This window comes from Chrysochloris asiatica, unplaced genomic scaffold (genome assembly GCF_000296735.1).
Source record: "Chrysochloris asiatica unplaced genomic scaffold, ChrAsi1.0 scaffold00104, whole genome shotgun sequence".
NCBI lineage: Eukaryota > Metazoa > Chordata > Mammalia > Afrosoricida > Chrysochloridae > Chrysochloris > Chrysochloris asiatica.
In genome coordinates, this window is record NW_006408622.1 from 6524700 (window position 1) to 6539964 (window position 15265).

At 42.5% G+C, this 15265-nt stretch overlaps 1 protein-coding gene across 1 annotated transcript in view; it reads left to right on the forward strand.

The window, feature by feature from the left end:
- Positions 1-12453, forward strand: part of DPY19L3 (dpy-19-like 3 (C. elegans)) — a 98497-nt gene extending 86044 nt beyond the window's left edge. Inside the window, exons 16-18 of the mRNA XM_006867305.1 lie at positions 2660-2792; positions 9455-9613; positions 12292-12453. Of these exons, the coding sequence (XP_006867367.1) occupies positions 2660-2792; positions 9455-9613; positions 12292-12453 (454 nt within the window). The remainder of the gene's footprint in view (positions 1-2659; positions 2793-9454; positions 9614-12291) is intronic.
- The last annotated feature ends 2812 nt before the right edge of the window (positions 12454-15265 follow it).

Here is a 15265-nt window from a genome sequence, read left to right on the forward strand (position 1 = left end):
TTGGTCCAGTGGTGAGGATTTTTGTTTTCTTGACATTGAGATGCAATCCATACTGAAGGCTGTGCTCTTTGATCTTCATCAGTAAATGTTTCAAGCCCTCTTCACTTTCAGCAAGCACAGCACATAGTAGGGCCTCAGTAATATTTCTTAAATGAAGAATAATTGTAACTTCCCAGTGAACCAGTTGAGGACTTTTGACAATTAATCCTTTTGTGGACAATGTAATTGATTGAAGTGTTCTGATTATAATACAAGAAGCTGGCTGAAATGTTGGTCCTTTGCCATGAATAGATAACAAGGCCAGTCATCTATCTTTGCCAAATATGCTTTTCTCCTTAGGAAAACACACAGTAACAGAGATCATAATTATAAAACATAATTCTGTGAATCTCCTTGGTGCTGATTCTTGTTATATATTCAAAACAATGGTGCTAAGACAATGTTGCACATATAATATTAATGAGTATTACAAGCTCAGCTGCTGGACTTGTCATTTATGCAGAAAGATCAGTCTGCCACTGTGTAGACAGTAAGGCTTCAAACCAGGGTAATTCACTCCCTGTTTGCTCTCACCTCAACCTTATGCTCTGCCAGACGTGGAGACCAGACTCATTTTCTTCCTGCATTCTGAATTTGTTTAGTCCATAGGACCCAAAGATAGCTATTTCTAGCATCAGTGCGTGATGTTACTGTATCATTTATGGTAGTGAAATATGATTCAAACCAATTCAAACTATACAAAAGGAGAAATGATGACATTTTCTTTCATATTTGTTCATCTCCATATAGGGCGCTATGAGCCAGAATTAACTCGATGGCAGTGCGCTTGTGTTTTTCTCTCTAGCAAGTTTAGCAATTTTGGCACACTCTGAATTAGGATAATCAGTGGATATGGCATTGAATACATGTTTAATATGTGTTAATTGAATAAAACTGACTTTCTCTCAAACGCTGCACTGAGAAACTCTGAGTACCTTCATTTGTTTTTATAAACCCTCATATTCCTTTAAACATGAGGGGCAGGCGTCAAAGTTTCTTTATAAATTGCTGGTACAGAGGGCGAGAGCAAATGCTGATTTGTCCTTGTGAACCTGGGCCTGCTTGTTAGAACTGCAACAACCTGTCAGGTACAGCCAAGTTCACGTAAGACTTTTCCTGCCGTGATCTACATTCTGGGCTCTGGCCAGAATTGCAGAGCGTGTCATTCCGTCTGCTCACTGTCATCCCATCACTCTGTGGAGCACGAGTGTTACTGTTAGAGACAAAATCTTCAGTTTTTCAAAAGTAAATGTCACAACTCTGAATGGTCACTTCTTGCTAATACAGATCTAAGCCCTTAGGTGGATGGCATTCAAGCTGTGATCTTAGCACCAAGTTGGAATGAATACAACATCCACATGAGATAGGTAAATATAATGGGGTTTCTCTTAGAAACTTCATCACCAGAGTCCGTTTCCTGTGCTGCTCTCTGTGAACAATGGGAACAGCCTGCTAGAGCAGTTTCAGCAAAGAATGTTGACTTGTGATCATTTCCATTGGATTCCTTAAAACTAACTCCCTTCTAACTCAGCCTAGCAGATTCCTCTTTCTTAACATAAAAGGAATTGTGTCTTGCAGTATTCTTAGTGGACCTCATAGTAACTTCTGTATTTTATATTGAGGAGAATCCATAGACAAGCTGTTGTGTTCTTTATTATTTAAAACAACAAACATGTATCATCAGTTTGCATGTGATGAGCTAGGTTTCCAAAAATGGAAGAGAGTTAATTCAACCACTAAAATTCTGTTTTCCCAGGGACAATAGGGAGAAGAAAACAATACTTAGCCCTGTTCAGGGACTCTCTTCTTAGTCCTCCATCGCTGTCCCTCATACTCATGGGTAGGATCGTAGCTTCTGGTAGTTGGAAGATGAAATCATTTAACATTAGGGTGCCCTATATTCTTTTAGATGTCTATAGTTTTCCATGAGCTGAACAAAAGAAAAATACACAAAAGGAAAAATAGAATGCTCGTGTTTCCACGTTTAAAATATTGTGCATTCCCATGTTAAAGAAGATGTTTTCTACTTCAGGGTCTCCTTTCTATGCTTTTTTCTTATTTATTCCATTTGGGTTTGTTTTGTTGTTTTTTTAATTTAATATCTGTTACCTTTTTTGCTTTCATTTTAAGCAAGAACTTTCATCATTTACTCATGATCAGTTGCATTTTCTGAATTTAAAATTTATTACATTGTAAGTATAAATGGAAATTTAAGTTTGATGTGTTAAGTTTAAAACAAAAAGCAATGGCAGCCTATTGAATTTTTTTTTTTACCATCTACCTCCGTGGAGCAATAGTGGAAAGGAATATGGGTTTTACCGTAGAAGTTCAGACTCAGAAGCCACCTGCTTCTTAAGACAATTCATTATAATTGTAAACCCATCAGAACAGTACATTAGAAGCTTCCTAACCCTTGTGCTAGTGAACAGTCAAAAACAGGTATGAGAAGTTTCCTAAAATACTTGGGAGAGCCAATCAGAAACCCATGCAGCCACCCCTGTGTTCCCAACTCTTAACACTTCCTCACAAAGCTGGGTAATTCTGAGTGTCATGTGGTCTTTTCTGTTCTCTTTGAGGAAATCTTAGCTGTGCGGTTAATACAGACTCTCCAATCTCTCAGTTCTAATACTCCTAGAAAGGCTGTGTTTGCTGGAAGCATGCAGTTGCTGGCTGGAGTGAAGCTCTGCACAGGAAGGATCTTAACCAATCACCCACACTACGAAGACAAAAGCCTGAGAGAGCGAACCAAAGCGGTAAGGACCTTCTCCTGCTGCCTTTCCTGGCTTCTTGTGGGCCAGCAGTGGACTTCCCTGTGCTTGGTTAAGATGATGCTTACTGCCGCCACCTACGGGCATAGGGCTTATGTCTTCTCATTGTGGACTTTGGCCAGCCCACATCAGTTGAAGGCATGCTGTCAGGTCGCACGTTCACCTTGTATAGAGGAATAACAGAGAAGATGTACAGAAGGCAGCCTGTGAGTGCAGAGCCTCAGAGCCTTGAGTGGGAGAGGGGAAGAAAAACCCTAGAGAAATACTGGCCACATTACTGATGGACCATTTGTTATTTCTAAAGGCTTTTTGGTTTGGTTTTGCTTGAAATAGGTAAAAAATATGAAGACGTACAAAAGAAAATAGAGAAGTCTCCCACCCTGGAGTCCCAGCTACTGGTTCCCTTCCCAGAAGACAAGTAATGTTACCAGTTTCTTGTGTGCCCACACATTCATATTCTCTCTTTTTTACACAGAAAGAACATACTATATCTTGCTGGCACTTTTTGTATTTTAGAAATCATTCCATAATAGTATATTAAGAACTTCTTATTACATTTAAAACTGCATAATACTACATCATGTAGGTGTACTATGGGAGTCTTGGTGTGGCACTGCAAGATAAGCACTGAACTTCAAGGTTAGTAGTTCTAGCTCACTGCTCCTTGAGAATCCTGTACAGGATCACTATGAGTTGGAACCAACTCAACGGCCCTTAACAACAAGGTATACAATATCTTGTTTAGCTAATTAGATTTGCCTTTGTATTTTACAATTATAAGCAGTACTGTGCATGCATCCCTCTGCACAATACATACAGACCACTCATTGCTAATATGCAAGTTCAGACTGAAGCTTTCAAAATCCATTAAGAGCCAGAACACTGCCTTGAGTAGTCTATCCCATGTGAATTTAGACACCATTTGATGCATTGAACATTAATGACAGAAGAGCAGAAGAATTGTGGGGTGACATCAAAACATCATACATGAAGGAGCAAAAGGTCATTGAAAAGATAAGAAAGAAGGAAAAGAGTAAAGTGGATGCCAAAAGAGACCCTGACACTTGCTTTGAACATAGAGTATCTGAAGCAAATGGAAGAAATGATGAAGTAGAAGAGTTGAATGGTAAATTTCCAAGGGCATATGGAGAAGACCTAGTAAAGCTTACAGTGAAATGTACAAGACCTAGAGTAGAAAATCAAAAGGAAAGAAGACAGTTGGCATTTCTCAACCTGAAAGAAATGAAGAAAAAATTCCAAACCTTTAACATAGTGGTTACAAGTCAGGCTGCTAAACTCAAAATCAGCAGTTTGAAACTACCAGTGGGCTGCAGGAGAAAGATGAGGCTTTCTGCTCTGGTGAAGATTTACAGCCTCGGAAACCCTGTGCAGGGTCGCTGTGAGTCGGAACCGACTACACAGCGCATAACAACCACCGCTTGTATGTTAGTCATCAGTCTCAACTTCAACTTGACTGAATTTCAGCCAGTCATTATGATGCAGCTTTATGGAGTCCTGCTCTGGTGCTGTGGGTTAATGCACTGGACTATATAATCAGTGTGAACCACAGGGTCAGCAGTTCAAGCTCAGCAGTCGCTCCTTGGAAACCCTATACAAAGCCGCTATGGGTCGAAACCAACTTGACGGCACTTCACAATAACAATGAACAAAATACTGAATGATACAGGAAGCATCAAGAGAAGATGGGAGGAGCACACACAGTCAGTGTATCAAGATTTGTTTAACATTCAACCATTTTATGAGGTAGCACATGATCAAGAACCAGTAGCGCTGAAGGAAGACATTCAAGTTACACTGAAAACTTTAGTGAAAACCATGGTTCTAGGAATTCAGAGAATACTGAGATGTTTCAGCAAACTGGTGCAGTGCTGAAGGTGGTCACTCATCTATGCCAAGAGATTTGGAAGAAGCTACCTGGCCAACGGACTGGAAGATACCCATTTTTGTCCCTATTCCAAAGAAGGTGACCGTACAGAATGTGGACAGTATCAAAGAATATAATTAATATCACATGCAAGTAACTCAAGTCAGATTCAGAAGAGGATGTAGAATGAGGGATGTCACTGCTGATGTCAGGTGCATCTTGGCTGAAAGCAGAGAATACAAGAAGGATGCATTTCATTTACATTACAAAGGCATTCAGCTGTGTGGATCATAACAAACTATGGAAAACGTTGAGAAGAATGGTTATTCCAGAACACTTAATTTGTGCTCATGTGGAGCCTGTATACAGACCAAGAGGCAGTTACTCGAACAGAACAAGAAAATACTGAATGATTTAAAATCAGAAAATGTTATGTGCCAGGGTTGTGTCCTTTCACAACACTGAACTGTTTAACTACAAGATCAGCACTTCAAACCTACCAACCACTCCTTGGAAATCCTATAGAGGGTTTCTTTGAGCCAGAACCAACTTAACAGCACATAACAGCAGCGTTCCATCTGTATGTTGAGCAAATAATCCAAAAAACTGGGTTATATGAAGAAGAAAGTGGCATCAGGATTGGAGGAAAACTCATTAACAGCATACAATATGCTGATAACAAGACCATTCTTATTGGAAGTGGACTTGAAATACTTGCTGATGGAAATCTGTATGGATTGCATCTCAGTATAAAGACAACAGAAATCCTTTCAACTGTACTATGATAACATGATGATAAACAGAGAAAAGATAGTAGAAGTTGTCAAAAACTTCATTGTGCTTGGATCCACAATCAATTTTCATAGGAGCAGCAGTTAAGAAGTCAACTGATGTATCAACATTCAGCAAGTGTGCTGCAGAAGTCCTCTTGAAAGTGTTTAAGAGCAACGAGGCCACTTTGAGGATTAAGGTGAGCCGGACCCAAGCCACGGTATTTTCATTTGCCTCATATACATGTGAAACCTGGACAATGAATAGCAAACAGCAGAGAAGAATCGATGCATTTGAATTATGTTGCTGGCAAAGAATATTGAAAGTGCCACAAACTACCAGAAGAACAAACGTATTTGTCTCCTTGGAAGCGAAGGTGGCAAGACTTCTCATGGACTTTGGATATGTTCCTAGGAGAGACAAGATGAAGACCTCCTGAGATGGATGGGCACAGTGGCAGCACCAGTGGATTCACACATAACAATTGTGAGGCTGGCACGGGACCGGGCAGTGGTTCATTCTGTTGTCATAGGGTCACTGTGCATCTCAGTCTACCCGATGGCATCTCACAACACATAGCTGTACTCCAGATTGTTAGGCATGGAACTACTGAAGTAGAGGGGCCTTTGCGGGTCAGGTGAATCCAGTCAGCAGTACAGGTAAGTACCTAGGTCTTTAGCCCTCATCAGCCGTGGTGTCAGACTTCTGTGGTGTTTTATACTGGGTATTCTTGAATCTAGGTAACTGAAAGATTGTTAAAAAGCCTTATTTTGGGGTTAGATTTCACTAGTCTCAAGGAGCTCTGGTAGCGTAGTGGTTACGAATTGGGCTGTGAACCGCAAGGTCAGCAGTTTGAAACTACCAGCTGTTCCACAGGAGAAAGAGGAGGCTTTCTACTCCTGTAAAGATTTACAGCCTCGGAAACCCTATACAAGGTCGCTGTGAGTCAGAACTGACTCGACGGCACTTAACAACAACAACAGAGGAAATTATGCTCAGTCTTACGATTGAGAATTTTCTTAACTGACGCTTTGTCATTATTGAATGGCGCTGTAGGATAGGCATTGAACTGCTAACCCCAAGATTGGTGGGTCATACATACAGCCACTCCTCAGCACTGACTCAACAGCACTTAACAAGCACAACAACCAGTCATCAAGTCAATTCTGGCTCATAGAGAAACCCTAGAGACAGACCAGAACTGCCCAGTGGGGTTTCCAAGGCGCTAATGGTTTAAGGGGAGCCCTGGTGTGACGATGCTGGATAATGAACCAAACCACATGCTCGGTTTGAACACCGATTCAAACCCACCAACCACTCCTCCAAAACCTGATATAGAGTAGCTATGAGTCAGAACCAACTCTGCGGCACTTAACAACGTTTAAAGAAGCGGACTGCCACGATTCTCCTGCAGAACAGCTGGAGGGTTTGAACTGCTGACCTTTAAGTTCTCAGCCAAACACTTAACCACTGTGCTATCAGGGCTCATTTGTCTTAATTTAAATCCAGCTACAAGTGTTCCAGGTACCCCCAAGTTAACTAGATAGCCCAAGTTAACTAAAGGGCTGAAGAGTGCCTGACTCAGCAAACATGAGGTTTAGTTAGAAGGTTCCCTTATGCCGCTCGTCTCAAGAGTAATGAGGAAGTCTGGTTTACTGCTGTTTTCAAGTTCTGGGTCCCCGTCTGTAGTCCTGGTGTGGTGCTGTAGGATAAGGACTGGACTGTTATTAGCAAGGTCAGCGGTCAATCCCACCAGGACTAAGGGGTGCCTGAGCGAAGCCATGATATTTTCAAGTTGCCACATATGCATGTGAAAGTTGGACAATGAATAAGGAAGACCGTAGAATTGATGCATTTGAATTAGAGTGGTAAAGATGAAGGCTGAAAGTACCACGGACTACCAAAAGAACAAACAAATCTGTCTGGAAGAAGTACAGTGAGAATACTTCTTAGAAGCCAGGATGGTGAGACTTTCTCTCTCATACTTCAGACGTGTTAATAAGAGGGATTGGTCCCTGGAGAAGATACCATGCTTTGTAAAGTGGATGGAAAGCAAAAAAGAGGAAGCTCTCCAACAAGATGGACTGCCACAGTGCTAGCAACAGTGAGCTCAGGCATCACAGCAGTTGTTAGTGTAGGACAGGACCAGACACTGCTTCATTTTGTTGTGCACAACTCGATGGTCCCTAACAATAAGAGAGTCCCCGTCCTGGTATCCTGAAAGCCCTAAGGCTCCTCTTCAATCCTTAGATGCCTGTGGTCTGAGGTGTGGGCTGGATTCTATGATGGCGTCTCCGTTTCAGCAGTAGAAGCAGCTCACTTTCCTACTACTGTCTCTTCGGTCCCTGTGGACACTGTGAATAGGCCTTCGGTGCCCAGTCACTTGAAGTGAGAAACTTGTCATCGTGAGAGTGGACACAGTGAGAGCAGCACTTCTTGCCAGGATTCCTTCTCTTCACCCAGTGTCCCCAACTCCAGCAGCTCCCAGAACGGAGGACAGTCCCAGGCTCACTTCAGGTATGTGGAGCAGCTGGTGAGTGTGAAGGTAGCGCCCCCTCTGGACTACTGCTGGCTGCTACAAGTTACTCATTCTCCACGCCAGGAGGAAAGGTGGGATTAAGAAAAGGAACCAAACCATCCCTCCCATAACACTCTGCTTCTCATCTGCCTTCCAAAACTCACTACTACACAGAACTCAGAAACCATACTCCCAGTTAATGGGGTTGTATTAGGGAAGAGTCCTGGTGTGGCTCTGTAGGATAAGCACCCAATTGCAAGGTCGGCAGTTCAAACTTACCAGCTGTTCCTCAGAATCCGCATCCCGGGTCACTGTGAGTCAGAACCAACTCGACGGCATATAACACCACAGTAACAACAGGTTACAATACAGGGGCACAAGTCTTCAGGACGGCCTCTCTCTGCCTGGGCAGCAAAGCTCTGTCTTCTAGGCTGCTGAGACTGGACAGAGACCTTCTCCACTGTCAACTTCATCCCAGAGGCTCTCAGCTTAGCTCTGGTGGTCAGCAAACCTAGCTCCACCAACTAAGTGACTGGAGGCAGCTCGCTCTGCAAGCACGCCTCCCGCCCAAAGTCACTCAGCTTTACTGACTCTGTGGGATGGAAGGCAGGCCACTGCTCTGTTCCATGATCTGATTTCTGGTGCTGCTGCAGCTGCTGCGTCTCCTCCTCCCCCTCCTACCCCCCCCCCCCACCCCCCACCCCCGTGCCTAGCATTCTGTCCCTGGGTCGAGGAGGTTCAGTGAGCAGGGATCAAGAGTCCATTCCTGACTCTTCTTTGATGGTAGTGAGATCCCTCTTCGTGCTTCTGAGGTGGTTTATTTAGTACCCTTGCTGGAGTTTCAAGCTTTTACCATTACAGTGAACTTTGCTAATCCACAGCTGAGTCGTGTCATCCTATCAGTATCTTCGGGCACCTTCTCCTACCCCGACCCAGCCAGGCAGAGACGTTGTTTGGTGAGTTACAGACTAGAGCTATAAGAGACCTTAGAGAATTCACCATCGCACAGGTAGAGGTGAATGTTAGATGCAGCATAGCAGCAGTAAAGCCATCGTGCCACCCAGTCTCTAACCCAACAACCCCCTCAGGTCTTGTCCTCCATCTTCCATCATCAGAAGCTGAGTCTCCTCCCTAGCAGTTACCCTCAATGGAGCCGCCACCCCTCATGGACCCTTGAGTTTGTAGGTTTTCCTGTCTAAGGCAGAGATGGTCTTAGGTGTGTCGTTTGCTTTGGTGAAACAATCTTAGAATTGGCATCTGCTGGGAATGTATTCAGCACGTGACTCGCTTCCCCTCTTCCCAACGTGTCTGAGTAATACTCTTTTGGAAATTGTCCCACGCGCTCTCTCCTGGAGTGATGCTGAGTGGGCTGGGAGGGCAGGGGCAGGGCCACACCGTCTGGATAGTCCTCAGCTAACTCTCGGGCACTGAGAGCTGTGCTGCCCTCACTCCAATCTTATCTCCTTCGGGCAGGTATACCAGATCTATGCCAAGAGGTCTCCAGAGGAAGTGCATGCCCTCCTAAGGTCCTTTGGCACTGACTACGTCATCCTGGAAGACAGCATCTGCTATGAGCGAAGACACCGCCGGGGCTGTCGGCTACGGGACTTGCTGGACATCGCCAATGGACACGTAAGCATGCCCAGTCTCACCGTCATGTGAGGGCGTCTCCTGGATGAGGTGGGATTCCATTTGGAGTGCCAAGTAGCCTCCTTCATATTGTAAGTAAGTGTATACTTCACGTAAGGAAGCATTCCCTTGGCATTTCTGTGGTTGCCACAAGGTTGGGGCAAGGGAACGAGACGGGGGAGCTCCAGGTCCTCAACTTTCCAGCTGGCAAAGCAGCTCCACCTTTAGCTCTTCTGTGTACTGGGGCTTTGCGTGAAACCAACTTTTAAGATTTCACTGCTTACAAAAAGAGCAAACGGAAACTCAGCTTTAAAGCCACTGCTGTACCCCATCCTGTTGGGTCCGTGCATAATGACTGCCCGCGGTGCCCCATCTCTCCTGCAGCACGCCTCCACAAGATTGCTTGGTGTCACCAAGTTTGTGCTCCAAAGCGGAAAGCAATCCTCGCCCTTCTGAAGAAAATGTTCCTGCAGCTACGCCAGGTCTCAAACAGATTTTCATTCCTCAGAGATGATGTGAGCTTGTGCTAGACTGCTAACTTAGAGGTTAGCAGTTCAAGGCCCACCCCAACCTCCCATCCCCCAGCAGCACCAAAGAAGGGCCTGCTGTTGTCCCTCCATAAAGCAGCCCAGAACACCCGATGGAGCAGTCCTGCACTGTAACGTTAGCACAAGGTCGCCAGGAGTCGGAATCCACTTGATAGCCATGCTATGTTGTCGTTAAAAGTGCCATCGAGTCGGTTCCAGCTCACAGTGACCCTGTATAGGGTTTCCAAGGAGCAGCTGGTAGGTTTGAACCACCCACCTTGTGGTTCAGAGTCCAGTGCTGAGCTTACAGTGCCACACCAGGAGCCCTTCAAGTGCTGTATATTTTGGTGTAAAAGTGGATGGGTATTTGTAAATGAGTAGGACAGAATGACAAACACAGTCTAAATCAGAGAAGAAACAACACCTTGTCTACAGAATTTGAGATTCAGATTTCTAAAAAATATTTTTTATTTGAGAGTATGCACAGACACACACACGGGCTCACGTTCTCCGCAGACACTCCCCCCTTTTTCACGTAGACTCATGCCCTCTAAGGCTCCTGCTGTCTCACCTGTCAGGTTGCTGCTGTCAGTTCAGTGGCATGTACACATAGAACTGAAAAGAGCATAAAGAGCATGCTCAGACATGTTTAACTGGTTAGTCCTTTTGTGGCCCATGGGACATATATCACCCACCAACATTTTCAGCCTCTCAGATTTCTTGGGACACTGGTATCCTAGTTGTAGTATGTGCTACTGTTTGCCATGGACCTTTGTAACTGTGTGAATCTCAAGAAACAGGCCTCACACTACCAACCCTCCCACCAGTCTACTTGGGATATATGTATCCCACATTGTTACAGCAAAATCTATTATGACCTCAGAAAAACTTTTACCCTTGATTTCAGTATGCCTTTCATTAATAAAAACACCTAGTTGTTGTTAAGTGCCAGCAAGTCAGTTCCAACTCATAATACCCTGCACAGAGTTTCTGATGAGCAGCTGGTGGGTTTGACCCACCAACCTGTGGTTAGAAGCTCTGTGCTTACTTTACAGTACCACACCAGTATCAATAAAAACATTCAAAGCTAAGTTAACTAATGAAAGCATTCAGCTAAATGATTGTTTTAGTCTTCAGTGAATATTTTTGGTGTAAGGTTTAAAGATAATCTTGGGGCAGTAGTTCAGATTATCCAGCGACCGTGGTTCCAGAAAATCTAAGATTCCCTGAGAATTGAAATTATCTGCGTAATTCTCCATTTGATCTGGATTCTTCTATAGTGAGATTCAGATTTTTGCCCAAGGAAAATAACGGTCCATAATACGTTACATTCAGAGGAAAACCAGAGATACGCACTTAAATTTTGCTTTGTGTATAATATTTACTAACAAGGTTACCTAATGAAGTAAAGAACTTCTTGTGGTCATACTCATGTATCTCTGATTTCAGTGTTAGCAAAGGAGCATGTCTAAGAAAAAGGAGACTTTCCTTCTAGTTCTAGCTCTGCTGTTGACTGTGATCGTTTTAAGTACGGCACTGAAGTTTCCTTCACAGCCTTGACTTGAACTTTTCTAGGATGTTCAGAATGACCCAGTAGCCACTGAAATTTAAATAATATCATTTAATTTCACTAATATATCATTTAGGGAGCCCTAGTGGTACAGTGAGGAGCTCTGGTAGCGTAGTGGTTACGAATCGGGCTGCGAACCCTAAGGTCAGCGGTTCGAAACTACCAGCCGCTCCACGGGAGAGAGATGAGGCTTTCTACTCCCGTAAAGATTTACACCCTCGGAAACCCTGTACAGGGTCGCTATGGGTTGGAACCGACTCGATGGCACTTAACAACAACAACAAGTGGTACAGTGAGTGGGTTAAGCATTGGGCTGATAACCAAAAGGTCAGGGGTTCAAAGCCCCCACCAGCCAGTCTATGGGAGAAAGATGAGGCTCTCTGATTTAATAAAGATTACAGCCTTGGACTTGGAAATGCTATGGGGCTACTGAGCCCTATAGGCTCTCTGAGTCAAAATCAACCCGATGGCAGTGAATGGAATGGGAATATAACATTCTCAAACCAAATACCTCTTCCTACTTCGGCAGTCTCTTATAAATACGAATTTTCTTCAAACTGTATTTGAATTTCTTTTGGTTTTAGGTGATGGATGGCCCAGGAGAGAATGAACCTGATTTGAAACCTGCAGGCTACCCTCGCTTCTGTGAAGAGATTAAGAGAAACCTGCCTCCTTACATGGCACACTTCATTAGAGTGTTTCAGAACAAAACATTCCATGTTTACAAGCTAACCAGAAACAAGTAACAAAGTTTTCTGTTCAGTCTCTATTTTTGATAAGGTAAAAACTCCTCATAATGAAACTCAGTTGATAGTTTCCTATGTAATTAGGTAGCCTGCACCTTAAAGCTGTGATACAAGTAAGTTCTACAGATGTTTACACAAGTATTACCATCTCGGAAAGCATCTTACACAAGTCGTGGTCCTCTTCATCTGGTCTTTGTCTTTTCCAGTAATGTTCTTAGCAGAAATGTTCACCGTTTTCTAAGAGGGGCCTAGAATTTTGTTAAGAAGATCAGGATTTGAAATACATTTTGTCTTCACTTGTCTTAAGACAGCAATGGTTGAATTGAATTGAGGGAATACATAATTAAATTATTTAATATTATTTCACTTGTGAAGCCCAATCAGTGGTGTTCTAAAAAGCTCTTCACTGTCCTGTTTTACCTTAAAATTTTATAATGTTTTGTCAATTTTCATGCTCGTAACATTGAAAAAGAATTATGTTAGTTCTTTGTATGCATATGAAACTTTTCAGTTGAACTCTGTCTGAAATGTACTGTGTAGCATTTCAGTAGTATGTGTTATATAGTACGTGTCTGTGTGTGTGTGTATTTTTCAATGCTGAGAAGCATTACAAGTCCATATTGTAAGTCCTCAAAGGGGCAGAAATTGTATGTAGCTAGTAGAGTTTGTTACTGAGTAGTGTTATTTTAAAACCTGTTGATACTATTTAACCTCTCCTTCAAGTAAGATAGTTTTGCTTTATTTCTTACTCATTTAAATTGACTGGGTTTGCAAAATTTTGTAAACGTTTTGTGTTTTTAGCCTTTGTATTTTTTACAGCCTAGAACCTTGCAAAGTTTGGATCTTTTTTAAATGCTGGATCTTAACAAATTCGCTAATAGGCTATTTTTAGCAGACAGCATTTTCATACCAAGTTTGGTTTGTGTCTACAATCTTACTGTGAGGTCCTGCTAGTGTTCTGTTCCTTACTAAGAAGTGCCTCTAAGTCATGCCTACTTATAAACAATGAAGAGGATCATGTGTACCTGCTCAAAAATTTTTGATAATTGCTTTTGTAATTAATTTCTAATGATGGGGACATGTAAAAATTGCTGATAGAAGCATATTGTACATTTAATTAAATCAAGATGGCTAATGAATTAATATTCTCCCCTGTCTTGCCAGTTGGAAATGATTTAAATGCTACTTGCAGTTGTATTAAAGTAAATTAACATATGTATCAGAGATGAATATATCACATTACAATAATTTTCTATTCAGCTACTTCTTAAGCAGCTTTAGAATTTTTTCTACACTCATTTTGAATAAAAGTGTATTTGGCTTTTATCAAAACTTATTTAAACAAAAACCTGACAGCAGCTAAGTTATTAAATTATGCAGCTGAAACTCTTGAATTACGTTTTAATAAGGTTGTAGACCACTGTAGTTTAGGATACTGCAGTAATAAGGCATTTGAATTCGTACTAAGACTTTAATGAAGCCAGTAATGATGCCTGCCTGCTGTAGCTGGCGGCATGGGTCAGCACACCCTTCAGCGAGTGCCTTACTCCAAGTGAAACCAAGCATGTGTAAGGTACCCTATGTCAGACTATGTGGTTTCGTGTTAAAGTTCTGTTACCTTCTTAGACATACTGAAATTTGATCTAAATATTCCTGTATGTGTTCTTCTAAACACTTTGGGTATTTGAAGTGCATGGAGCATATGAAGTACATAAAATTGTACCTACGTTTTTTGATGACATACAGTGATTTTTATATTTAAGTTGGGGGTCATACAGTGATAACCCTTCCCCTATAGTTTAGGTATCATCGTTTCCAAACCATTGTGTCCAGTCTTCAGTGAAAAATATAAAGTGCCAAAAATCTTGCAAGACAAAATTCATATACTCTGATCCAAAACACTGTGAGCAGATACAGTAGATGTTTTTATTTCCTCATGACCAAATCTCTACCAATCATGTTAGATATTTTTTGTGCCTGTCAGTATTCTCTTTTCTGACCTTTCCATTGGGGGACACTGGATGAAAGAGAGGGAAAGCGTCTGAGGCCTGGCTCTGGTGTTCAGTCCCTTTACCAAGCCAAAGTAAGAGACTTCTGACTTCAGCTCCATGCCACATAGACCTTGGCAAGTGTGTTCGTGTTTGGTAATAGCCTTCAAACACGGCTCTGGTTTTTGTGAATAACAAAGCCACTTGGATTTGCTTCTGAGTTAGCAGTGAGAACAAATAATGTGCTCCTAACTGACTTCTATTTATGGGACTCAGCAGATCACCTGACAGACTCCTTCCTGTTTATAAACTGACCACCCGCTCCTTCACAGCTGAAGACCACTCTTGCTCCCTCGGTTGAGTCGGTTGAGTTGTACCAATTCCGTTCTCTTTGAATTCCGTTTTTCCACAAACTTTTTGAAGCCCCTTGCATTACCCATGTCAGACTTCTCTTTACAGGTTTTGCTTACTGTAAGCACACAGTTTAACGAACTGTTTGCATAAACCTATGTGCTAATAAAATTGCTTTAAATTAGGTGTGGTTGGGGAGATGATAAACTATTGAAGAAAGCAAAGTTCTGAACTTAGTGACTTCATAGGTTTTTTTCTGTGTTCATTCTACTTCTTAAAAATCTAAACTGAGGATCGTACCCAAATCATAGTGTTGGTATGATGTTTTCAAGGTACTGCCATGACAGGCTTTTCATAAACAGGGGCTCCTTTAAGCCGTTGTAGCCAGGTATTCTCTAGACTGCTTTCTGTCCTCTGAAAGGTGGTCTTCCTGACCTCTATGAGACCAACTGAAGTTTCTTGGGTGGTATGTG